The sequence below is a fragment of the Gloeophyllum trabeum genome (genome assembly GCF_000344685.1).
Source record: "Gloeophyllum trabeum ATCC 11539 unplaced genomic scaffold GLOTRscaffold_00008, whole genome shotgun sequence".
Lineage (NCBI taxonomy): Eukaryota > Fungi > Basidiomycota > Agaricomycetes > Gloeophyllales > Gloeophyllaceae > Gloeophyllum > Gloeophyllum trabeum.
In genome coordinates this window covers 96,164-119,929 of record NW_006920417.1, presented here as the reverse complement: position 1 = coordinate 119,929, position 23,766 = coordinate 96,164, and the positions used below count along the sequence as shown (strand labels likewise).

General features: G+C 52.8%; 10 protein-coding genes across 10 annotated transcripts; 8 read left to right on the top strand and 2 right to left on the bottom strand.

The window, feature by feature from the left end:
• Positions 1-152: 152 nt before the first annotated feature.
• GLOTRDRAFT_129786 (uncharacterized protein) lies at positions 153-617 on the top strand (the record flags this gene model as incomplete). The annotated part of the gene is made up of 1 exon (XM_007868546.1): positions 153-617. The coding sequence occupies one exon, from the start codon at positions 153-155 to the stop codon at positions 615-617; it is 465 nt and encodes a 154-aa protein (XP_007866737.1).
• Positions 618-1,083: 466 nt separating this feature from the next.
• On the bottom strand, positions 1,084-2,116 carry GLOTRDRAFT_111256 (uncharacterized protein). The gene is made up of 3 exons (XM_007868545.1): positions 1,980-2,116; positions 1,824-1,923; positions 1,084-1,768 (listed from the first exon to the last, which is right to left on the bottom strand). The coding sequence occupies exons 1-3, from the start codon at positions 2,107-2,109 to the stop codon at positions 1,318-1,320; spliced, it is 681 nt and encodes a 226-aa protein (XP_007866736.1). The 5' UTR covers positions 2,110-2,116; the 3' UTR covers positions 1,084-1,317.
• Positions 2,117-2,266: 150 nt separating this feature from the next.
• Positions 2,267-4,139, top strand: GLOTRDRAFT_111255 (uncharacterized protein). The gene is made up of 5 exons (XM_007868544.1): positions 2,267-2,729; positions 2,845-3,046; positions 3,098-3,637; positions 3,780-3,883; positions 3,963-4,139. Exons 1-5 carry the CDS (start codon positions 2,285-2,287, stop codon positions 4,094-4,096), a joined length of 1,425 nt encoding a protein of 474 aa, XP_007866735.1. The 5' UTR covers positions 2,267-2,284; the 3' UTR covers positions 4,097-4,139.
• A 348-nt stretch (positions 4,140-4,487) lies between these two features.
• GLOTRDRAFT_129783 (uncharacterized protein) lies at positions 4,488-5,674 on the top strand (the record flags this gene model as incomplete). The annotated part of the gene is made up of 4 exons (XM_007868543.1): positions 4,488-4,628; positions 4,680-4,751; positions 4,811-4,870; positions 4,931-5,674. The coding sequence occupies 4 exons, from the start codon at positions 4,488-4,490 to the stop codon at positions 5,672-5,674; spliced, it is 1,017 nt and encodes a 338-aa protein (XP_007866734.1).
• A 2,052-nt stretch (positions 5,675-7,726) lies between these two features.
• Positions 7,727-11,151, top strand: GLOTRDRAFT_61511 (uncharacterized protein). The gene is made up of 9 exons (XM_007868542.1): positions 7,727-8,048; positions 8,109-8,165; positions 8,223-8,255; positions 8,310-8,358; positions 8,418-8,614; positions 8,665-8,956; positions 9,022-9,510; positions 9,561-10,114; positions 10,165-11,151. Exons 1-9 carry the CDS (start codon positions 8,034-8,036, stop codon positions 10,975-10,977), a joined length of 2,499 nt encoding a protein of 832 aa, XP_007866733.1. The 5' UTR covers positions 7,727-8,033; the 3' UTR covers positions 10,978-11,151.
• On the bottom strand, positions 11,142-13,208 carry GLOTRDRAFT_76930 (FAD/NAD P-binding domain-containing protein; the record flags this gene model as incomplete). Its single annotated transcript, XM_007868541.1, is given in 10 exon segments — positions 11,142-11,483; positions 11,535-11,671; positions 11,686-11,729; positions 11,783-11,886; positions 11,939-12,227; positions 12,286-12,359; positions 12,413-12,481; positions 12,533-12,868; positions 12,984-13,106; positions 13,158-13,208. 10 exon segments carry the CDS (start codon positions 13,206-13,208, stop codon positions 11,142-11,144), a joined length of 1,569 nt encoding a protein of 522 aa, XP_007866732.1.
• A 227-nt stretch (positions 13,209-13,435) lies between these two features.
• GLOTRDRAFT_139014 (uncharacterized protein) lies at positions 13,436-14,758 on the top strand (the record flags this gene model as incomplete). The annotated part of the gene is made up of 1 exon (XM_007868540.1): positions 13,436-14,758. The coding sequence occupies one exon, from the start codon at positions 13,436-13,438 to the stop codon at positions 14,594-14,596; it is 1,161 nt and encodes a 386-aa protein (XP_007866731.1). The 3' UTR covers positions 14,597-14,758.
• Positions 14,759-15,150: 392 nt separating this feature from the next.
• GLOTRDRAFT_139013 (uncharacterized protein) lies at positions 15,151-16,401 on the top strand (the record flags this gene model as incomplete). Its single annotated transcript, XM_007868539.1, has 5 exons — positions 15,151-15,254; positions 15,319-15,332; positions 15,393-15,577; positions 15,636-16,039; positions 16,095-16,401. The coding sequence occupies 5 exons, from the start codon at positions 15,151-15,153 to the stop codon at positions 16,399-16,401; spliced, it is 1,014 nt and encodes a 337-aa protein (XP_007866730.1).
• Positions 16,402-17,182: 781 nt separating this feature from the next.
• GLOTRDRAFT_139012 (uncharacterized protein) lies at positions 17,183-20,748 on the top strand. Its single transcript, XM_007868538.1, has 12 exons — positions 17,183-17,561; positions 17,741-18,411; positions 18,468-18,583; positions 18,633-18,998; positions 19,054-19,065; positions 19,116-19,157; positions 19,215-19,403; positions 19,460-19,846; positions 19,898-20,100; positions 20,151-20,267; positions 20,321-20,360; positions 20,417-20,748. Exons 1-12 carry the CDS (start codon positions 17,230-17,232, stop codon positions 20,537-20,539), a joined length of 2,598 nt encoding a protein of 865 aa, XP_007866729.1. The 5' UTR covers positions 17,183-17,229; the 3' UTR covers positions 20,540-20,748.
• A 54-nt stretch (positions 20,749-20,802) lies between these two features.
• GLOTRDRAFT_76920 (actin regulatory protein) lies at positions 20,803-22,201 on the top strand (the record flags this gene model as incomplete). Its single annotated transcript, XM_007868537.1, has 5 exons — positions 20,803-20,877; positions 20,945-21,112; positions 21,176-21,296; positions 21,355-21,735; positions 21,798-22,201. The coding sequence occupies 5 exons, from the start codon at positions 20,803-20,805 to the stop codon at positions 22,199-22,201; spliced, it is 1,149 nt and encodes a 382-aa protein (XP_007866728.1).
• Positions 22,202-23,766: the final 1,565 nt, after the last annotated feature.

The following is a 23,766-nucleotide window of genomic DNA, read 5'->3' as shown; positions in this document are numbered from 1 at the left end:
TCTCGGGCAGCCGATTGCCCCGAGAGCCTGGAACGTTGGGTTACGTTCGTCCAGGTAGCAAGCCCATCAGACGAGGTTAGTGGATGAAGTCGCTCCAATTTGCACCTCTGAACCAGAACCTCTGACACCAGGTTGTTCAAGCACCGCCGCCGATGCTCTCTCTGCTGTCCCAAATCCTGGCAAACGGCGTATCACCACCTTCGGCCCCTACGTCCATCGAGCTGACCCTGCCGGAGGGCACCGGCCCAGAGGCTCTCATCCCTCTCACCGCGCTTCTCCTCGAGTACCCGGTCGCGTACATGCTTACAACAGCCGGGTTGGAATCTCAGGCTATCCTCAGTGGCGTCGCGTTGGATGTATACGAATGCATCGTCTCCCACCCACCCTTGCTTCCCAAGGGGAAAGCAAATACAGAGATTGGGAGAGGAGAGACAACCCTCGTCAAGTTCTCGTGCCCTGCACATCTTGCTGGCAGTTATCCGGACCTGCATCCCTCGAGAATGGTTGACAAGGTGAAGGCCCGCTTTGAAGAGCGCCTGTGTCGATTATCGTTAGAAGAGGTTATGGACGTGCGAGTCAAGCATGGCGTCGAAACTCTAGATCGTGTCGCCTTGTGACAAACTCATCGGTGCTATTGACTTATATGATGGCCTTACCTTCTCGCTCATCTGCTATACCGGACCATAGCCCTTCATACTGTTGCCTGGCGCTTGGCAGTAAGGGGACTCACTGTATTACATTGTTCATGCCAGGCTTCTACCGATGTCAACCTTTGAGAGACTCCCTTATTTGCTCTCAGCATTCAGACATGACTGAAGCTGGGATTACCAGAAACCACGAGGAAGGGATTGGGTCTATTAGCCCGCTCTCAACTGGTCGGAAGCAGGCCAGGTCGCAACGTCGCTGAACGTCCATCCCAGTCAGCAGCTGTACCCAAAGATACATACAGCTTATACTTGCGGTCAGTCTTCTATTCCATTATGCTTTTGAGTTTGCAAATACGGCTCGTGACAGCGCTCCAGAGAAGCCCAGGGAAGTCAGCTCAGCAGATTCGTGGCAGTAGTCTCGTTCCTATATATATTTGTCGTAGCAGTGAGGACACGCCCGCCTGATTCGTCCCGAACATTAAGCCGTTGTGAATGGGAAAAAAAGTTTAGATGAGCGGAGCGACAGCATGAAAGCATATAACTAATAATCTACAATATAGCTACATTGGGGAGAGATCAATGAGTACATGTGAACGAGACCCAGCCGTAAGACAGAGTAAACGAAAACGTGCCCGTGTCTATATAACACCAATCATGCAGTGGCGGCGATCTAGGCGCCGCGGTAGTTGTACTTCATCCGCTCGAGCCGCTTGACGTCCTCCTCGGCGTCTCCGATCCAGCCCTCGACGACCTTGACGATGCCGACGAGGACGAGCGGGTTGCACCACCACCCGAGGCTCGTCCAGTCCGAGCGACCCGCGAGCTTGCATACGAGCGCGAGCAGGATGGGCGGGAGCGACGCTATGGCGAGGATCTTGTGCGGGCGGTAGAGGATCTGCGGGATGAAGACGGAGAAGGGCATGGGGAGGAAAGAGAGGGTGCGCGTGGGGGAGATGAGGTTCATTGAGGGCGTGAGGTGCACGAAGAGCGTGAGGTGGATGAGGATTGAGTTGAGCGTGAAGAAGGGGAATAAAGGGAGCGGACGTGGGAGCGGGGTTTGTGCTGAAGTGAGGAGGGCATGCAGAGGTGTAGGGTATGAAGAAAATAGAGATATCGCGTGTCTATTACACGTTCGTTTAGTGTGCGTGTCTGAGCTCGAGGTATAATAGCACTTACAAGATGTATGAGAGTCCGACTAGGAACCTGAGACCAATTGTATAGTCGTGCATCTGCTGGATATTTCTGCGACGCAGATCCTTGATTAACTCATCCTGCTCTGCATGGAAGAGTGTCAAGAACACGCTGCAGATGGCAGACACACCGTGATTTCACCTTGATCGTCGAGAACGTGCCCGTCGTCCTCAGTCAAGTCTCCCGACGCGAACGGGAGACGTTTGCGTATCCCGCTCATGCTCAGCGGTCGACTGTGCATGCGTATGCCCTGGTTGACGTTGACGCTCATACGATGGCGCGCCTATGTATGTATCAGGGAACGTCAGAGTGGTCTGAGACGCAGCGTCGAATAAGCGAGCCGGCGGTAAGTCAGTGGGCCAAATGCGGGGAAGACGCCAAACACGTGTTCCCTGCGTCGGACGCGACGGCGAGCGCTCTGCAACTTCAAGCCATGCACGCCGGCCATGGCGACTATGGACTACGTTGAGATACCCTCGTACGCGACGCGACTGCAGTCAAATGTGTCGTCGTCGTCGAATGTGCGCCCGGCTACGAAGATAACCACGTCCCTCCCGAACCCCGAATCGTCGCCCGTGCTCTCGCCGCTATCCGCTGGCCTTCCCAGTCCGCCCGCCAAGGGTCCACTTGCACTCAATCTGCCGCAGATTCTGCTTTCTACTCTTCCGAACCCCCCGCCGGCGCCTAGAAATGCTGCGACGGGGGCTCCGCAGGGTCAGCTACTGAGCACCCGCGATCCGCTCTCTATCCCCATAACTTCGGTCAACTTTCGACGGTTTGTGTCGAAAAGTGGGCCGATATTCTGGCTGCAGGATAGGATTGAGGAGGTGGTTATGTGGAGGAAGGGCTGGAAAGTTACGGGAGTGTGGATGTCCGCTTATGCCTTTCTGTGTAAGTACATCGGATTCCTACTTCATGGATCCTAAGGATCTATGCATTAATGCGTAGAGTCCTGCCGCTTGTGCCTCGTATCATTCAGGCTGTGATTTCTGACTTCTCACCACAGGCTACTTTCCCCGTCTTATCTTACTTCTACCTCATGCCGTCCTTTTGGGCATCCTACTCGTGAACCACCCTTCGAGAAAGTCGGGCTCCGCATCTGTGCGTGACAATGACTCTACCATTCCACCGCCGCCATCATCCGCTGGAGAAGGGAGTGTAGATTGGCTTGCCAACCTCCAAGCAATCCAGAATCTTATGGGATTTGTGTAGGCATCGCTACTATCCTTTGCCTCTCGCTAGAACTCACCTTGTTTTAGGTCTGACGCGCACGATTTCGTGTATCCCGTTGTCCCACACCTCACATACTCCACGCCATCCACCTACCCCCTCCTCGCTTTTACAACGATATCCTTCCTCCTCCTTCTCCCCCTCGTCAGCCTTCTCCCCGTGCGCCCTATGTTCCTTGTCCTCGGTATGGCTCCCTTTCTCGTAACACATCCCTTTGTCCGAGCGCGTATTTACCCGCTCGTCCGCGCATTCCTCTCACTATCCCCCTCCAGCCCCGCTCCGCTCCCACAGCATATCGTGCAATCGCGGAAACACATTTATACCACGATCATCCGCGCGCTCGATGACGACCGCTTGGAAGACCGGCACTGGCGCAGCGAGCTGAGGGAGGTCGAACTGTGGGAGAACGAGCGATGGAGCGGTTCGGCGAGCATTGGCAGCGATGAGAACAGCGCAGCAGTGCTTGGCACCTGGAGCAAGACAAACCTGCGAGCGACAGACCGGAGTGCGTGGACGAGAGGCAGGGACGGATGGGGAGGCATGCAGATGGACGGGAGCGGTGATGTCAGGTCCGTGCTGCCTCGTCTTCGACTTCTTAGTCCCTTCGTTCCCCGTCCTCGTTCGTTCATCTGCTCTCTTTATTGAGCATTCATCTCGTGCTTTCATGCATGCGCTGCTTTATGTGGAGACCGTGCGCTAACACGCCTGCAGTAGCAACCTCACGTTCTCGCTCGCACCTGGCTGGGCATTCGTGGAGACCGAGGACTGGCGGCCAGACATTGAGGCCTCGTGGGCGCCGGCTGGCTCAGATGACCGTGAGATTGCCTTGCCCTCCTTCCGCGCAGATCGAGATGCTAACTTAACTCTGTCCTTGGAACTTCTTCGTGTCTGTAGACGGCTGGGTGTACACAAACGACGCTTGGCAGGATCCCCGTCCCGCGCCGCTCGAGGGGTGGCAGGCAGGCGGTGTGACCAGGAGACGGAGATGGGTGCGGAGGATCTATTATAATCCGGCGCTATCTGTATAGATACCCCATTGAAGTACAGAGCTTATACACCGTTACACGCCCCGAGCCTACCAGTGAGTCCCGTTTGGCCTAAGGTCGGGCTCTGTCCTACGGATCCCATCAGGATCAAGTAACTCTGAGTAAAGTTAAGAGGGTGGTTCTATCTATCTATTCCATCCCGTCAGGTGGAGAGCGGCTTGGAGTTAGCGAGGGTTCGCGTTCATTACAGTCCGCACTTAAATCGGTCTGCGGGAGCATGATACTGCAGGCCGTCAGCCGCCTGTACGTGCCCACTGCGTGGTGCTGCGAGTCTCTTTATCCTTGTTCTTCGGTTCTCCTTTATTTGGGGTTTGCGTGCGCTCAGTCACCACCTCCCAAGCGCTCCACTCACAAAGTCTTTACGAAGTCCGCCATGTCAGTTACCATGTTGTCCACGACTCAGACTCGCGACGCCAAGGCACCAATGCCTAGCGGCAAGTCCAGCTCCCGACGACTCCCGCTGCTGAGGATGGGATCAAAGGCGGGTGCGGAAGGGAGTGGGAAGCTTGAACAGGTAAGCTGCTCAGGCCTTGGCGCATGTGCGGGATTGACACCCTTGGGATAGAATTGTAAGCTATACCCCGTATTACATGTCATACCTATGTCTCGCGATGACGCGCCGAAGGCGAATGTCGAGGTACGTCGTCTGCATTTCGAACGACGCCGACTCGTCTGGCTGACCGCGTCTGTCTCCAGAGGCAATCCCCATCCCCACCTAATTCGGCGGACGGGAAATCTGAGTCGCATTTCGCAGAGGTGAGTTACTTACGGCAGTACCAAGGCGTTATAGCTGACAGACATTCAATATGTGTCCAGTGTGCACGGTCAAATACTTTGAAGAAGTCGCGACACGAAGTAAGCAGGTCCTTGCCAGTCAACTACGGGTCGACTCAGCACCCGCAAATGGACCCGCACAACTGGATCGACAGACAGCCGAAGAAGGCCCAATCCGTGAGAGAGCACGGAATGGCTTCCTACGACCATCCTTCATCGTCTAGCCGCGGCAGGGAGCTGTCGCACGACAGACCGAGCCTGCCTAGGCACGGTCATTCCTGGCATCATACCACGCAGCATAGCAGCGATCCCTCGCATGGATGGTCACGAAACAGGGTGCAGGCGGGTGTTGACGTCTCGCAACGCCCAATCCCTTCGAGATCAGCACTTGCAGCCCCCACTCGCCCCGACGTCAAGCGTGCCCAGACCCAACCACAGACCCAGACGCGCAGTAGTTCAAGGGATTCCGGCAGGCCACCAGCCCCGACCCGCCCTGTTCCTCGCAAGGCAGCTACGATGCCTGCACCATCGACGTACATTCGGACTCCGCTCTCGGACAAACCACAGCATGCGCAGGCATACAACCTCCCCTCCCCAAAACTGGCTAGCGTGAGCGCAAGGCTCAACGAGAGTAAGATGAGGGCCTATGACTCTCATCCTTTGCCGCCGACTCCGATGGGTTCCAGGCAGAATTCCGGGCAGCCAGGACCTATGGCTCCACCGCTCGCTCGTAGGAACGCTATCTCGCAGAGCGGGAGACAGAGTCGGTCCTCCAACCGGATGTGAGGAGCCGTGCGGACATGTGGTATTGGAAATGACTTTTCTACGATGGCCTCACTCCCTTCGTATTATGAGCTTGTACGAGTATAGTATTTGGAGTATGTCTTACTTTCCCTCCTATGTCCCTGCAATGAAATAACTTCGCGTGCGCCGGAGTCGTCAGATCTTGAGAGTCTCAAAAAAGGGCCTCGAGGAAATATATGCAGTATATAAATCCGCATAGCAGCCACATAACAGACAGGTATGAGCTTCCAGGCGTCCAGTAGAGATGCCGTGTAAGTCAAAGTAGCCATGAAACCAAGGTTGTCGCATCCAGTGCGGCAATCGTGCATCGATAGAAATCAGCCATGACGAGTACGCACGAGATTTCCGCGACCTCCCCATTTCCGAGCGGCCAAAAGGAGATTCATTCACGAGATATCCCCAAACGAAGGAAGTCCATTGCCGGCGATGCGCAAAATGGGCTCGTGCAACAAGAGAGAGCCCCGATTACTTCCAAACGTGCGCGTATAGCATCCAAGCAGTCGGATTATTCCCGGGTATTCGACGCAACCGTCATTCCTGGGACGTCCAATAGCGGCAAAGCGCGAGAACGCCCAACTGGAAAAGGTTGATAGGCGATACCATCAATTTAAAGTAGACCAGGTGAAGATCGCTGGCCACCGAAACCAGGGGCACGCGCACGAAGGTCGCAGATCTAGTCAGACATGGTCATTAATGAAAAACCGCGCAGAATAGTTGGAGCAGGATAACATCTGTGAAGCGAGTTCTGCCCTACCCTTCCAGGCCGAACGAAGGGCGGAGTCAAGAGGTGCCACCCGATGCAACCCATGAGTACCCTGCAGGTAATCCTGCCGGAGTCATTACTCCGATTGCACCAGCGTTGTGGTGAGGACTTCAGCTGATGGGAACAAGAACACATAATGCAAGGCGTGTCGATGTGTGAATTCAGGACTAACGCACCAATTGCAATAAAGACGTTGCCTTGAGCCAGTTCGGTACGCCGCTGACCCACAGATTTAATGCATATATTGAGAAGCCACGCTCGCGAGAGGATTGCAAGTAGAACCCAATAAGACGCCGCGCGCGGCTGAGCATGATCCACAGACAGCGGCCGAAGTAGACAGCCAGGCCCGACCTATAGAGTACAGCGCTGACGGTGACCTACGATTCGAACACGAGGGAAGCGTGAGCGCCAATTATCGCGTTGAGATTAGGTATCTCGGTCGGACCTTCCTGAGGCAGCGCCTCTATGTGCGAGATGCCAATTTGAATGAGCACCGAGATAACGTATACTGAGGGTGGGATGTGCCGACTCTGTGACTGCGAAGCTGAGAGCGACACGTAGCACACAACGAGCGGTGGCCTCTGAAGCAGACAGACCTTAGTTGACTTGCAGCGGTAATGATGGAACAGGACGTTGGCATAGCACGAGGTGTTGAAGAGGGCGAGATAAACCCACAAAACGGTTTCCGAAAAGCAATGTTTGTCTGCTGAACAAGGACCGAAAGAGTAGCTGTCTAGACATTCTCATGCCGGTGTTCGTTCCGTTATGTTATGTTCCTGATATGAATACCAGGACGCCTCGTTTAAACTCGTAAGACACCTCCGAGGTTACCACCATCCGGGCTGGTGACTAAGGCGCTTCGGTACGTTCATCATCGGATAGAAACACGGTAAGAGCAACACACAGAAGAAGAGGGAGAGAGGAACGTGTTCGCAGTTGGAAATAGAGTATATCTATGGGACCAAAGACTCTCGGCAGGGGAGATTGACCTTGTCCTCCTTAAATAAAGATATCGTTCGTCTTTGGACGGATCCCGGCAGTGAACCCAGATATTGCCTTCACGATTACCGTTATAGGAGGACAGAACCGTCAACAGAGAACGGACCGGCGCAGGTTCTGAGATGGATAGAACGCGAGAACCTGCTGGAAAGCGTGTCCCCCGAATTGACAGGCGAAGTGGCCGCAGGTCGTGTGACTCGGCAGCAATATTTGTACGATGATGACCATAACGGTAACTTGAGAAGCTAAGCGCTGAGCCTTATAAGACTCTTCGGCATCCACTCTTCAGTGTTTCCTTCGTAGCACCCGGCGTGCAAGCCATAAATTGTATCATCGCCGCTGCGCGAGGTAATGATCAAGCGTGACGAAGCGGTCCGAAATCAAACCCTCGATCCGCTAGGACTGCCTTAGGCCGAACCGCTCGGCCCTCCTTGGCTCGGCCAAGATTCTTAGAACTCCTCATTATCTCTCGAACCACAACTTGAACGACCTATCACGGGTTTCTTCCCCTCATAACGACTACGACTCAATACGATCCAACGTTTATAGAGGGTATCTGACTCGAGGCGAGAGAGAGCGATGGCCTTCCATCCGGTAAGTACTTGTGGATGCAAGGTTATGTGGACAGGCGGGTGCTGAGGGCGTTGGGGTTAGTTCGAAGTGACGATCCCACATGTGGCCTACGCACTACTTGGCGGTTTCGTTGTGATAGTGAGTACCTGTGTGTCTTTGTCCCGCGAGGGATAGTCTTGACAATTGTGGCCACAGTTTGGGATGTTCTCGCTACTCATCCGTGAGAAGGTGGGAAGCTTGCGTTTTGAGACTCGAAATGGAGATGACAACAGTTCTTCATAGCTATATATTGGAGAGGCTTGCCTGGCATTCCTGTTTGGCGTCATCATCGGTGAGTACAAGCCGCACGTTGTCGTCAATACCGGTCGATGACTGAGATCAACAAACTAGGTCCCTATGGCGCGGGGGTATTCGATCCGAGACATTGGGGGGGTGGCTCAGAGGAGGTTAGCAACGCCATAACCCTCGAATTTACGCGAGTAGTGTTGGCTATCGGAGTCTTCGCCATCGGGGTCGAGCTGCCGAAGGCCTACATGGCCAAACACTGGAAGAGCTTGTTTTACCTGTTATTTCCCTGCATGACATGGGTGAGTAATGTATCATTCTACCACGGAATATCGCCGACTGACAGCCTCAGGGCTGGTTCGTTTCTGCTGGCCTAATATATGCGCTTGTCCCGGGGCTTAACTTCCTTTCGTCCCTTGCTGTCGCTGCGTGCCTTACCCCTACAGATCCCATCCTAGCTGCTGCCGTTGTAGGTGGTAAATACGCTGACAAACACGTTCCCGCTCACCTGCGGCATCTCCTTGCGGCGGAGAGCGGGTGCAACGATGGGGCGGCCTTCCCGTTCCTGTACATATCACTTTATCTCATCCTCGACAAGTCTACTGGACGAGCTATATCTGATTGGTTCCTGTTGCTTTGGTTATGTACGTTGTTTCCCTTCTATGCATCGCATTGTTGCGGTCATGTTCACCTTGGACCCACCATTTAGATCAGGTTATCCTTGGCATCGTCATGGGCGCCCTAATTGGATACGGTTTCCGTCATCTGATGAAGTTTTGCGAGCGGAAGGACCTCATAGATCGTCAATCTTATGTCGCGCAATACGTCTCCTTGGCTATTCTTACGATTGGCGTATGCACTCTCCTTGGCTCAGACGATCTTTTGGCGGCATTCTCCTGTGGCACGGCCTTCGCCTGGGACGGGTTCTTTAACAAACAGACCGAAGACTCGGTCTTCAGTTCCGTGGTGGATCTGCTCTTCAACGTGGCCGCATTCATCTTTGTGGGGGCCTGGATGCCGTTCAATCAGTTCTCAAATGAGGATCTCACTTTGAGCGTCTGGCGACTGATTGTCATCGGGATTCTGATACTTCTCCTCAGAAGACTACCCATCATAATCGCACTATACAAGTTCATCCCGGATGTGAAGACTTTCAGAGAGGCTATTTTCAGCGGTCATTTTGGCCCTATGGGTATCGGTAAGTTTCCTTGGTCTTTGACGCGCCGATTCACGACCCGCAATTTTTAGGTGCCGTTTTCATCTCGACCTTGGCCGCGGAACAGCTCCCTCGTCCAGAGGGCGCCCCAGAAACCCAGTCCGAACTACTTCAAGCATCCATTCAGCCCATAGTGGCTTTCATGGTACTCTGTTCGGTGGCAGTCCATGGCCTATCCATCCCCTTCTTTTCCCTAGGTAGACGGGTTCGTTCCGTCTCGCGGACATGGTCTCGTCGCGACACGCTCAGCAGCGCACCCGAATGGACGCATCAGACTCGGAGGATCGAACGTGGCCAAGAAATCGTCATCAACAGAGATAGCGCGATGGAAAGAGGCGAATCTGTTACCCCTGTCGACGACGAGAAGTTGGCACGCAGACGAGAAAGTGGGACACCCGAGGAAAATGTAGTACAACAGCGCGATTTTGCAGCAGAAAAGGATCAGAGTTCCGGAGAGACTGCGGCTGAACGGGAACAAGAAGGTCATACGAAGGATGAAATTCCTCCAGATGGCGACGACGTGATCGCCGAGTGGAAAGAAGGTCCGCACAAGATCATAGAACGGAGAGCGGGACCTGGTGAAGAGGTGACGTCCTCTTTTATCAACCAACAGTCCTTTGGCTGACATGCAGGCAGGTCGAGGTCGAAGTCGTCAGAAACGCATTCGAGTCCAATGCTGAAAAGATGACATCGCTGTATCGGGGAAGGCATGATATTGTACATCAAACCGTCGAAGCGAATCTATCCCGGTTAAGACACGCCCAGCATGAAGTGGGCAAAAGCATGGAGAAAGCCGAGGAGAACGTGCAGCACGGCTTGCACGCTGCTGAGCATGGCATGCAGAATGCGGAACGCCGAGCGGAAGGAGTTCTCCTCCCTCACGGCGAAAGTAGTGACCAAGGTCATGACCAAGAGCAGGGCGCGGAGGATGAGGGATGGATGTCGGACCACAGTATCGAAATCGACGAATCGTCCCCGTCTCATGTCAGCTTCTCTGACAGGCGACCGCGGTCGAAGTCTCCGAAGCAGAGGAGTCCTAGCAAGACCGGATCGTCACGTACCGGAAGACATCGACCATCTGGACGAAAAGGTATTCTCGCGAGGCCTCAGCTCCTTTCGCACAATCGTACACAAAGCCTTGGCGACCTGGGCGAAGACCACCGTGTCCTTACGCTCGATAGCCCTACCTCTTCCAGACCGAATACGCCAGATATCCGCCTTCCTAGGCATTCTCGGATCCAGACGATGCGCTCTGCAGCTGCTTCCCGCGATGCGTCTCCCGCCCGATCCATCAGGTTCGCAGACGATCCTCCGAGTGGAGCCAGCACTCCTCGAGGCCCACTCTCGCCTCGATCTCCTTCCACTCCCCTTGCATCTCCGACATCCCCAACCACAGATGACGATTCGCCCAAGACTAAAGTGACGTTTGATTTGCCGAACCAGAGATAACCATTTTGTTTGGTTGTTCGTCTCTTTATTGCAATATCATATTAATGTACGTTTCGCTTGTACGGCATCGTCGGGAATGTCGTCTTGGGACTAGTTCCCGGCCAGTGCCTTGGGCAATGTATCTAGTACAGCCTTTGACGTGTGTGATGTATCAATAATGAAGTTCACTCTGACTTGACCTTAGATGCGCTGTCTATATGGCTCAGGTCCACCAAAAAGCCGACTACGAACCGGCAGATGCTGAGGAATGAGGACAGGAGGAAGCCGACGAGAACTCTGAGTCCGGTTTGTTCTATGAGATCGAATACGACCGCCGCCCTAGTAGACAGGGGCGCCCGGTCAGGGTCCTCGATGTTGAATGGTGGCTTGACATCTAAATTATCCACGGCTGCGCGGAGGCCGGACGTAAAGCCGTCTTCATGGAAGCCATATCTCGTCCAGGCTCCAGCAAAGGATATACCGCGCTTCCCTTGAATCATGTTCATCTCCTTCTGAGATTTCAAAGCCTGACAAGGAATTGTCAATTAAGATATCACCGCACGACTCGGTACAATCACCTCAGCATCCAAGACAGGATGGTCGTATGGGTACCTTCCAACGGTCTTAGCGGCTGCCGGTTCTCTCGGGGGATTCAGCGTAACCAGCACAGGACCGTGCTTTGCCTCGGATAGATGCTGCAGCTCGTTCATCCAATCTAAAAGGATGGACAATCAATAGATATGAATAATATACGCCGAGATTGTTTACAAGTCCTAAGGAAGTTCGGTTCAGGATAGTACGTGGAGTGTGGTGAGGACACTCTTACAATGATATTTGATTCTCGTTCAAACTTGTGTTCCCGATCGCATGCTGAGAGCTCGAGGATAGGACATTCCAGCATGACCAGGCAAGCCGCTTCTTAGGCATCAACTGGATTGAAAGGGAAGCTGATTGTGCGGCCTCTCAGTCTAATGAAACGTACGTTTATATCGGAGTGAAGGACAGCCTCGTTTCTGCTCCATCGGAATCGTCCAAGTAGCTTCTGCTCATCCTCTGTGGGACCTGTACCGGCATGTAGGATGTCAAGTGCCGTGTCAGAATGGCATGCCATGATGACATGGTCGAATTCATGCAGCTGTCCGCCACTGGTTCTCAAGTGCAATTTGGCAGTAGGATCAGCCCCGTTTCCTCTTTCTACAGCCTCTACTTTCGTTCCAAGATGTAGTGATTGCCGCGGCAACTTCTCGAGGATCGTCTTGACGTAGGCGTGACTACGGCAGGTACATCAATCGGAAAGTCCAGTCATGACCAAGAAGAACTGGTACTGACCTCCCTCCTTTTATCGTCAGCCAGGAAGGTTTGCCGGTAAGTTGAAGCAGGTGATGGTTGTACATAAATTGCACCTGAAAGAATATTGATGCTAATGTGAATGGACGCTGCTCGGGATAATGCATACCAGTGTCCTTGCCGGGAAGTCCATGGCACATTTATCTGGGGGTGTACTCCATATCGCAGCTGTCATGGGCTTATGGAAATTGTTCGCTTAAGGTCAAACACGAAAGAAAGCGGGACTTACTATGAGATAATTGTCGCGGAACACAGCCGAATATCCTTTAGATTCTAAATATTCCCCAATAGAGAGATCATCAGTTATATGCTTGTCTTCGCTCCCAATAACGAGTCTCCGAGCGCATGCGTTGAATCTCAAAACATCGTAGATGAGCCGCCACATGTTTGGATCCAGCAGTCTCGATGGCTGACAGAACACCGTCGCGAGATTGCCTCCAGCCCATTCAAATGCGCCTCCATCCCGAGACACAGCGAAGGTCATCTCCGTAGGCAGGATCTCGACGCTGGTAAACATCTTCAAAAAACGCAGGAAGTTGGGGTAGGTGCTTGGATTGAAGACAATCTGGAGAGATTTTAGTACGGTCTGTATTATTTAAAAAGATAGACATTCACAAATCCCCTGATAATGTACGTGGTTAGTTGCGAAGATACTGGATACTTCGCGATAAGGTCGATACGTACGTGTCTACAGTTGTCGGCTCCTTGCCCAGTTGGACGAATCGAACCGTATTCGCATGACCTCCAGGTCTACCATCTGCTTCGAAGAGGTGAACTTCGTGGTCACTGTACTCATTGAGAAGCTCGATGACAAAGTAAGAAAATGCCGACACTCGACAAACATCAAAGCCTACCCAAGTCGCGGCAAGCCCGGATACGCCTGACCCTACCACCGCTACCTTCATCTCGCCTGTCCCCAAGTGTGATATATGATGCTATGTGGCAGACGGGATCGTTCGGGAGACGTCTTAAAGTTACAGCTACGCGTTGCTGTGGCGTTGGCTAGTTACGCGTACGTCACGTGAGGTCAGAGCTGGTCAGAGGCTCCGAGATTCTAGCCGGGCCGCCCAAGTACGGGGAAAGACTTGAACACGCCACCGTGACCGCAATCCTCCGACTAATAGCACTCAACATGGACCAGCTACCAGAGGAAATCACTTCCTCCATATTCACCATTGCCTGTACAGATGATGGTCGGACCGCGAAGTCTCTTCTGCTGGTGTCCAAGAAGACCAAGCGCATCGTTGCACCAATACAATGGCATTCCGTCTCTCTGTCGGGTCAGACCGAGTTCTGCGGATTTGCAGCGAAGGTGTCAAAACTATCTGAGTACAGGCCCATATACCACTTGTTTATATCCGACCGTGCTGCATCGGAGGCCTATCATCCCTGGAGTCGAACCAATGCAACAACGATAGAAGAACTGCACAGCAGGGAGGAGACGGAAAGAGTGCGGTGGAGGCATGCGCAGAACATCATCCTAGAGCACGCCGCTCCTACGGTTCAGACGCTGACCTTCCTTGCGCTGGATCCCAGGAATAGCGCTCGGCGTGTCGGTGACATGTTCAAACGCGTATACCCCAATCTCCGTGAGCTCACTCTCCGAGTTCCTCCCCTGCAGCCGCTATTCGCTTCGGAGCCTATAGACTTGACTGCCGGGCCATTCGTGTCTGTGGATAGCGATAAATCTCACTTACTTCCAAGATTGCAGCGATTGCACGTTGCCGGCCACTTCAAGAAGACGACTTCAGCGTCCAGTCGCATCAAGGCTATATCTTCTGGGGTGACTCACCTTCGCCTCTCCGGTATATTTGCCTATCCGTTCGCGAGGGAACTTGGCGCGGAGTTATTCTTGCGAGGCGTACTCCAACATGATGTACTCGCGGAAAACCCTACAAATCCTTTGCCGTCGCCCTTCCTTCCGCTGTCGATGCAATGCATTGTTATTCAACCCACGAACCCCACATACGCTGACGATTGGGGAACTGATCACGGCGAAGAAACAATAGCGCTCTTGAAGACACTCGAAGATGCTGCGGAAGATCCGACGCAGCTGTTGTATATTTCTCCATTGCCAAAGTCCTTCTATACCTACGACCAAGCGAAAGAGGATTGGCTCAGTCGAGTTAACGGCGGATTTGGGTGCTGGAAGATTTCTGAGACAGAGGGCTCACCCGAAGTCGAGCACGAGTCGCCTGAAGCCGAGCAAGATTCTGAAGGTGGCCCGCTCCCTTCTAGGCTCGGTGGTAAAAGTTATCTCGGGTCTCTTATCAATAGTTTATTTGGCTGGTGATGTGTCTTCGATGCATGCGAATTCCTACGCGTTTTCTTTCTTCTCGCTTATGGGGGTTGTGCACTTATGACCAGGACTGTTCTAATCAAGCGACCGCAGGAGGCATTTACGGTCTGCCCTGGAAGACTAGTTTTGAGCTCATCGCACGACCATTCTTATACCCGGATCCGATGTATTGTATACTCATGCACTTTCAAGTTCCATGTAACCACCTTCTAAGCTAATTTCAATCTATACATACTGAATGTTTCTCGAATGAACACACACGAACGCGTCACGGGAATTCGAAGAGTCGGACCTGAGTGGACTTCTTACTCATGCTCCCTTTCAGGTCGAAGTTACTCAAACTGAACCACAATTGTACTTTCCCCAGGTACGTCAAACCTCGTTCCACTTGATTTCTGAACTTCGGCTTCGGCCAGTCGCGCAGCCAGAAATCATGATGCTTCGCTATAGTAATCACGGACCGCTGGGTCGCACCCACAGATATCCCGGCTAGCCTGCAAGATGCACCTAAGACCGGTACCTCCAGGATACCTGCAACTAGCAGACATATGGCTCCATTGTCCAAAGCCATCACAATTGAGTCTTCGTCGTTCAGTGGCGACGATACCAGCTCGCATACGGGCAGGATAGATCCCGAGTGGAATGTGGCTTCGTAAGTGACGCATACATTGATGAATATTCGGGCACGCTGCTTAATAACTTACGTCGTTTCATAGGATACCGAACGGAGGTTAGTGTACATAATGACACGTTCTGTCAGTGCTATACTAAAGCGTCATTTTGATTGCAGGTTATGTCCTTGCTCTCGTGGTTGAAGCTTGTATCAAGCATCAGGCCCGCACTCCACTGCGAGATCCTATTCATGTAACAGCACATTTCCTACGGACAACTGCGGTGTCTGTGTTCGAGATCCATGTCCACACCCTACGCACGGGAAAGAACTTCACCAATGTGGCGGCAGATTTCAAGCAGCAGGTAAGCGATCTCCCTCATAAGCTATCGTATCTCTATGGCCGACACATATGCCAATTAGAATGAGACTAAACTTACCGTCCACGTCATATTCGGCGTGCTGTCATCCATGGACTCTGCCTCTGATCCTCGGCCGACTTTGGCACCGCCTTCTCCTTATGCGCGACGGATTCCCCTTTTAACACATCCATCTGAACTGAAAGCCACTCACTGGACAAGAAGACCTTTAGGTTACGCCTCTCGCATCGGAGTCGCTGAGGACCCTGCGATACGGCAACGTAATAAGGAACCAACGAGCTGCAATTATGACGCCAAGGAGCTGGAATGGGGAGCGTGGTTTGAGCTAGCGGGTGCTGAAGAAAAGATAACGACGCCCTCTATCGCCTTCCTTGCGGATACATTTACGAGCCTACCAGTACTGCTCGCGCAGCAAGAACCGACAGGGCCGTATCGCACTGGGAATGAGTACGTACAGCTACGCCGGAGTTCTTCCACGGGCACTAACCTTCCTTCCCTACAGGTGGTTCCCCACCTTGACGCTGAGTATTGAATTCAAGTTTCCAATACCTACGTCACAGGAGTACGCCAGACGGACGGTAGGAGTGCATGCCCGCGGACGTTATATCAACAACCCGCAGGGAAGACATGAGACGGTTGTTGAGGTGTGGTCGGCGCCGACCAATATCGGAGAAGACTATGGTCAGATTCCACAAGACTGGCGAGAGAAACAGCGTTGTCTCGCGGTGTCAAGTCAGATGGCGTTGATTGTGCCAATGGCTCTGAATCTACGGAAAGCGGAACGTGCCGCGACAGGCTCGAAGTTGTGAATGCTAGTCGTGACTGGTTGTATTAATATCACAGAGTTCCGTATGTCAGAAAGTAGATGTGAAGAGCCCCGGTTGACTAACCTGGCTTAGCTGCTCTGTTGGATTCCGTCAACTTCCAGTTACTTCCGCGGCATCCTAGAACAGACGTTACCCTACCTTGCGGCTAGGATCAAGTTGTTCATCCGCCTTTGTGAGTCATGGGTCTCACCCGGTGGTCCGCATTCGATTCCTTATAAGTCTGTCTCAACAGCCGGGGGCCTTGCGAACAGCTTCCGACAAAGACGCACCCTGATGCACCTCTAAATGCCAGTACCTACAACGCTCGTCCCGTGCCATTCATCATTCTGAATCACCAAGGTCTCTCAGGCGCGTCATGAATCGGAGACGAGCCCTGCGTATGAGGAGTCAATGTCCCCGTCCCTGCCCGTCAAGGCCGCCACAGGCCTATTTCTGAGTCAACCAACGCTTGCTATTATGAAATGCAGAGTTACCTACAAACTGACTTCCACTGGGGTGACGGATGCGAGATCGAGAACGCTATCTCTCTGTAAGTGAACCTTCTTGATGACTTTCATCCGTCTGGAGGAACTCCATATAGTAATGGGCATACGGGAGGGTTGCGTGGAGGGGTCTGATGTCATACTCTTGGGAGGCGTTCAAGATCCGTGGAATGGTAATTCCTATTATGCCTGTCTGGAACGTTTGTCTTGGACATGTGCGTCAGCTTCGTCAGGGTTATAGCTGTGGCCAGTATGTCTAGAAGTTGTTCATATACCTCTTCATTCTTGAGAATCATCCACATCCGCTTGAAAGAACCAGTCGAACCAAATGGAGACTGCCGTGACCCCACAAATATTGGACGTTCGCGTTTCCGATAACAAGAGGGGTGCCGACGATGCCCAAGACCTCAGGAGACAGATACTTGACGGGCTCTCTCGTCCCGCTGGTCAACGATGTATCCCTACTCTTGTCCTGTACGATGAACGTGGCCTAAGGCTCTACGATGATATTACGACGGATGCACCAGAATACTATCTCTTCGCCGCGGAGGAGGAGATCCTGAAGAAACATGCAGACGAGATCGTCAAAATCATGCATACGGCGGCACTCCAGGACGGCCATGTCAGTGGAAATGAAGTGGTTCTCGAGCTGGGCGCGGGGTGAGTGAATCTTAACTTCAAATCTCGGTCTCTCTCCATCCGCTATCTCCGCTGCTGTCCCGTCTTCTATCTGAAGGCGTCCGTATCTTATCAGTGTGGCCTAAGGGGGTCTTGTGGTCCTCGTTAACTTCTGGTCGAACTATAACACTAACGTAACTTTCTCATTCAATCATATTTAGTGCTTTGCGAAAGACTTCGCACGTCTTGAAAGCTCTCGCCCGCTTGGTGCCCGAGGCTACCGCCTCTCCACCAATTTTGTACTACGCCCTCGATCTCGAGGAACGAGAGCTGAAGCGTACGCTCGGTCAACTGGCAGCCTCAGACACGGGCAGCAGCATCAAAGGCCGTGTCGAGGCGAAAGGGATGCTGGGGACATATGATCACGGAATCAAATTCGTAGAGGAGGGAGGACTCTACGGATCTAGCACGAGTAGTTCTCTCAACGCGGAGCAGTACAAGATGGGGAAGGCCCGCAGGGATCTCTCTCCAAGCTCAGACACATCTTCGGGTTCGGATTTCACGGATACCACGGCGCCCTCCACACCCGACGCTACGCAGCAGCCGCTGCACATATTGTTCCTCGGATCTTCCTTGGGGAACTTTGCTCGCGGGGACGACGCTGCATTCTTGCGTTCCCTCCCGCTTCGTCCGGGGTCAGGCGATACTTTACTGCTGGGTATGGATCACGACAATGATCCCAAAACGATCGAAGTAGCGTATAATGATCCTAAGGGTCACACTCGTAACTTCATCATGAATGGTCTACGATCAGCGGGCCGCGCTCTTGGAGACGAATGTATGTTCGACGAAGACAAGTGGGACTACGTCAACTCCTACGAAGAGAAAGAACGTAAGTGCCCGACGGCGTGAAATCCTTTCCGCATCAGTGTGCTGAGTATCAACCAGGTCAACATCGGGCATACTACAAATCGAAGGCCCATCACAGCGTCAAGGTCCCTGGCACCGAGCTGGCGGTGGAATTCCTACCTGACGAACTGGTGCACGTGGAATGGTCAAACAAGGTGGGCTACTTGTGGAAGCCCTGCCTTGATGCAACTGACCGCTCCTCAGTACTCTGAGAAAGATGCTTACACCTTATTCACTGAGTCAAATCTCCGGCCAATCCAACGCTGGTCAGATGCCGCTTCGCGATACTCACTCTGGTTGCTCGAGCGGCCACTGTTCCAATTCCCGCTGCTACGGGCTCCTTCGAACGGATCATCATCGTTCGGCGTCCCGACGGTCGAGGAATGGCAGAACCTCTGGGCTGCTTGGGACTTCGTCACGAGACGGATGGTCCCTCAATCAATGCTGTTCCAGAAGCCAATTGATTTGCGGCATATTTGCCTGTTCTATTTCGGCCACATCCCCACATTCCTAGATATACATCTGTCGCGGCTCTTGCAAGAGCCCCATACCGCACCGGAGAACTTTAGGGTCAGTTTTGCTCCCACACTCTGTCGTAGCAATGAGCTCATTCGTATCGTCATAGTATATTTTCGAAGTAAGGCTCACATCTCGCTTGAAAGAATGTCTTGACTTACTCGTTTGTAGCGAGGTATTGATCCCAACGTCGAGGATCCGACCAAGTGCCATGTAAGTGCACCATTGACTGTCTTGTCATCACGGTTGCGATCCTTGACCTCGGCATAGTCTCATTCCGAGGTTCCCCAAAAGGACGAAGATTGGCCGTCCCTGGCGTTCATCCTTGACTTCCAGTCGCGCGTTCGTGCTCGGCTCCTGAAGTTGTACGATGACGTCGAATCTGGCAAGATTACTATGACAAGGAAGATCGGCAGAGTCCTATTCATGACGCACGAGCATGAAGGCTTCCACCTTGAGGTTTGTGTATTTTGAGAAGCACCTCATGGGTACCAGTATTCAACTCCGATCACTAGACCTTGCTGTACATGCTGTATCAACGTGCGGGAACAGGTACCATCCCTCCTCCCGGATTTACGCCGCCGCCATGGGAGTCTCTTTCCGCGACTTGGAACTCCGCGCCCGAACCCAGCAGTCCGACTGTCACTTTAGGTCCTGCGACCGTTTCGCTTGGGATCGACGATCCCGAACTCGAGGACAAGGATCCCACGAAGGCCACACAGCTAGTTGGACATGCCTTCGGTTGGGACAATGAACATCCCAAGCGCGATGTGCAAGTGGGAAAGTTCAGTATTGAATGGAGACCTATCACCAATGGCCAGTTCTACGAGTTCTATCAAGGAGAGGGTCGTGACAGAGTGAAGTTCCCTGCGAGTTGGGTGCGCGTCGGAAGTGACGTACAGGTAAGAGCAGACGATACCATTACTTGCGGTATCCACTCAGGATCGTCACAGGTCCGAACGTTCTATGGCTCTGTGCCTATCAAAATCGCCTGGAACTGGCCTATCGTGACATCCTATGACAACTTGTCAACTTACGCTACCGTCAAAGGAGGGCGTCTCCCAACGGAAGCTGAACTGCGTCTATTCTTAGACAAGTTCGGATGTGGGTACGAGGGAGGTGCTAACCAGGGCTTCCGCAACTGGCACCCTATCCCGTGAGTATGTTTCCTTGCTGTCGATAATTCTCGTACTAACCTACCTTTAGGGCGACGACGGGTGGCCCTAAGGATGGAGGGAAGGGCCACAATGGCGGGGTGTGGGAGTGGACGTCAACCGTTCTCGAGGAGCATGAAGGATTCGTTCCGTCGGAACTCTACCCAGGGTAGGACATGCTCTCACCCTCCAGCAGATTCCCCAGCTCAACCAGTTCGTTAGCTACACTGCCGACTTCTTCGACGGTTGCCACAACGTAGTTGTAAGTGGAAAAGTACTGACCACTTTGATAACGAGTTTTCTGACGAGTTCATTTAGATTGGCGGTGCTTATGCCACGATTCCTCGGATGGCTGAACGGAGGAGCTTGCGCAATTGGTACCAGCGCAACTATCCGTACCCGTGGGCTGGGGCTAGGATCGTGTATGATGTTGTTCAGTGACGTGTCAGGTGGACCTGGTGGACCGTCCGGACAACCGCTGGAGAGGAAGAGGTGTTTGTGTCAGAGGCGGGTGTAGAACTTGAAGGATGATGGAGAAAACACATCATATCCAATGAACGCTTTCGACATATAAAGTCTTATATGACTGCGGAGCACTTTGCTCCGAATACCTACTTGATCATGCGGTGCTCTCAGGCTATGCACCCATCCCCAAGTTCCTATCCGGTCGTTAAGAGGATAGAGAACTTTGTCTTATGACCGTCATGGAAGGAGAGCGTCTTTCTCAACATCCGAAGTTCAATATAGAAGATACGAACATCGCACTTCTGGGATCAGATGTAGGGACATCAGCCTAACATGAGCCTTGTGCATTTACGCCGATATTGATACACATCTCTGAGTTAGCTTGAGCGACGTGTCCGAGAGCACGCTGGTGACAAGGAAGTGGCCTGGGAGACGGCCGGTAAGGCACCAGGCCTTGATGTTTGGAGAGTCGAACACTTCCGGATTGCTAAATGGCCACGGGAGCGTCACGGAACGTTTTACGATGGAGACTCTTACCTGGTGCTGCATGTGAGTTCAAAGGCAGTATTCAGTTGAGACACAGCTCATGTTAGATTGCAACCTTGGTTTTAGACATATAAAAACCATAACGAAACCGATGCATTAGCCTACGATCTACACTTCTGGCTAGGCAAGGACACCAGCCAGGATGAAGCTGGAACTGCAGCCTATAAGACCGTGGAGTTAGACGACTGTAGGCAACTTCATGTCCTGTTCGTACGCGTCGTGGCTCGCGCTCACCTTTGGAGCAGATCTCAACGGGCAGCCAGTTCAATACCGGGAAGTCCAGGGATTCGAGTCATCTCGTTTCCTATCTTACTTCCCGCACTTCATTACCCTTCATGGTGGAATCTCAACTGGCTTCCACCACGTCTCTGCCCCTCCGCCTGCGGAAGTGAAGAAATTGTACAAGATCCAGATCTCTCAACCACCCTACAATCATCTAGTTGTAAGAGAAGTTCCCGCAGAAGCTTCCAGCATCGTTCAAGGCGCCGTTTATGTCCTGGATGAAGGCACCAAGGCCTTGCAATTCAACACCAAAGAGAGCGTCGGGAAAGAACGATTCAAAGCCGCCGAATTTGTGCGGTTGCTCGTGAACGAGAGGCAAAGTCAACCGCAGGTTATAGTATACGGTAAGTTGGATATAAGACGGTAATCTTGCTCATTCCTATATAGTAACATCCATCCACTACAGACGAGGGCGCGTCAGGGGCAGGCATTTTCCTATCCGAGTTCGAATCGGACGCCGTCCTGCCCGCACCAGTTAAGCCAAGGCAGGCTGAAAGCACCAAAGCATCTCTCTACCGACTATCCGATGCTTCAGGTCGACTGGTCTTCGAGTCCATGGGCGGATTTACCGGGCTGGGTTCCCTGTCCTCCGGCGACGTATACTTGATTGACAATACCGCGGACATATGCCAGCCGGCCATCTATGTGTGGATCGGCAAGAGCGCGTCCCTCAACGAAAGAAGGCTGGTGATGCAGTACGCTCAGCAGTACCTGTACAAGGCAGGTGCAGGAGCCGCAGTTAGCATCGTGAAGATCGCGGAGGGGATGGAGAATAATCGTTTCCTGATAAATCTAGGAGGTTCTGCATAGCAGCCCACCCGTACCACTACATGAGATAATGCATTATTATGAAAGCGTCATTGGGAAGCAACGAATCAATATAACTGATATCCACCACGTTCGAATGCTTGAACTGATGACTTGACAATCACGCCAGTGGACAAGGGCGGTTTGGGCCCCTTAGGAAGGCGCACAGAAGGCGCACGTTCGTCTACATATCTGCATGCGTACCGTTACTGCGATTAGGCAGTGTCCTCGTCCGGCCTGTGATGGGCCGGTGGGGACGACCAGGACGCAGCCAAGGCGGTACAGATCTGGTCTAGTCGACAGTGCCCAGCGCTCACCTATTGCAGTCGGTCCAACTCAAGCCGCGGACAATGAAACGGTGCAGGCGGTGGTCCACATCAAAGGTGGGGGCAGGCTCGCTTTTCGGCGCCTCACAGCACAGTGGCTATGGCGATATGGCAACGACCACGCATCGCGTACGGGATGGCATGGTCACAGTTCCCTTGGTGCGGAGCGCTGTGTGTGTGGGGGGGGAGGGGGGGCGGGGGGCCGGCTGGGGTTTACTAAACGAACATGCCGCGCGCTATGACGGAGAGGCCCCGGGGAGGGAGGCAATTGATCCTTGGCTTGATCGAACGCAGGCTAGTCCTCAGAAGAGAGCTGGTCGTATCGATGGCACAGGCCACGACACATTTCCACCTCTCACGCGTTCACTGGAACAGCCCTCGAGTTCGTCAGCAAAACCAGTAGAATCAAGACATCCTCCTAGGCACCAAATCCCCGTAGGCATTCTCCACGTAAGATTTCAGCAGCGGAGACGCCCACAATGCCCCCTTGTCGCGGCGAAAGCTTCTCCCGCGTTCCTTTGAATAGAGTCGACCCTTTCCTGGAATGACCGGTCAGGTTGCGTTACGTACGACAGCCGTCCGGAGGATCTGCGCTCGAGCATACACGGCAGTTGCGACGTACTTGGTACGTGGAATTCTTACACGCCTGTGGTGTGCGGGCAGGGATATGTAGTCAGCCCAGACGCGCGTGGTGCCGTTATAACCGGGGTAATACGGCACAAATTGGTATGTACAGTCCCGGACAAGCAAAGGCAACAAATTGATTTCTGATCGAACGAGATTTTTTGGCGGGAAACCGACTTCAGATTCGGACTCAGGGAGGCTGGAAACATCCAAAAATGAGGTCCCCCTATTTTTCCCACGACTTTTTGATACGGCCAAAATTTTGGGCCATTTCAACGACATTCTACACAGTCACCGGACCTCCCAGGTCATGCCCTGAGCCTTTGGGGACCTGTAACCCTTGCATGGAGCTGGATCTAGGCTTTCGAATACTTCAGACCTCCTTCTGAGGCCGCCCACTGACAAGGAAGTTCAAATTTATTGCACATGTTACCTTGACTGCCATATTTGGCCTGAACTTATGAGAGCTATTATTGCATATCAGCTGGTCCAATTATTATATTTAAGCCAGAATCAGACTCAGCTCATTGAAAGGAGTCGATTGGCATATTTTCCGCATTTTTCCCGATTTGTTTTGTATACGGCCAAAATTTGGCCCATCCGACCCATTATTGAAGG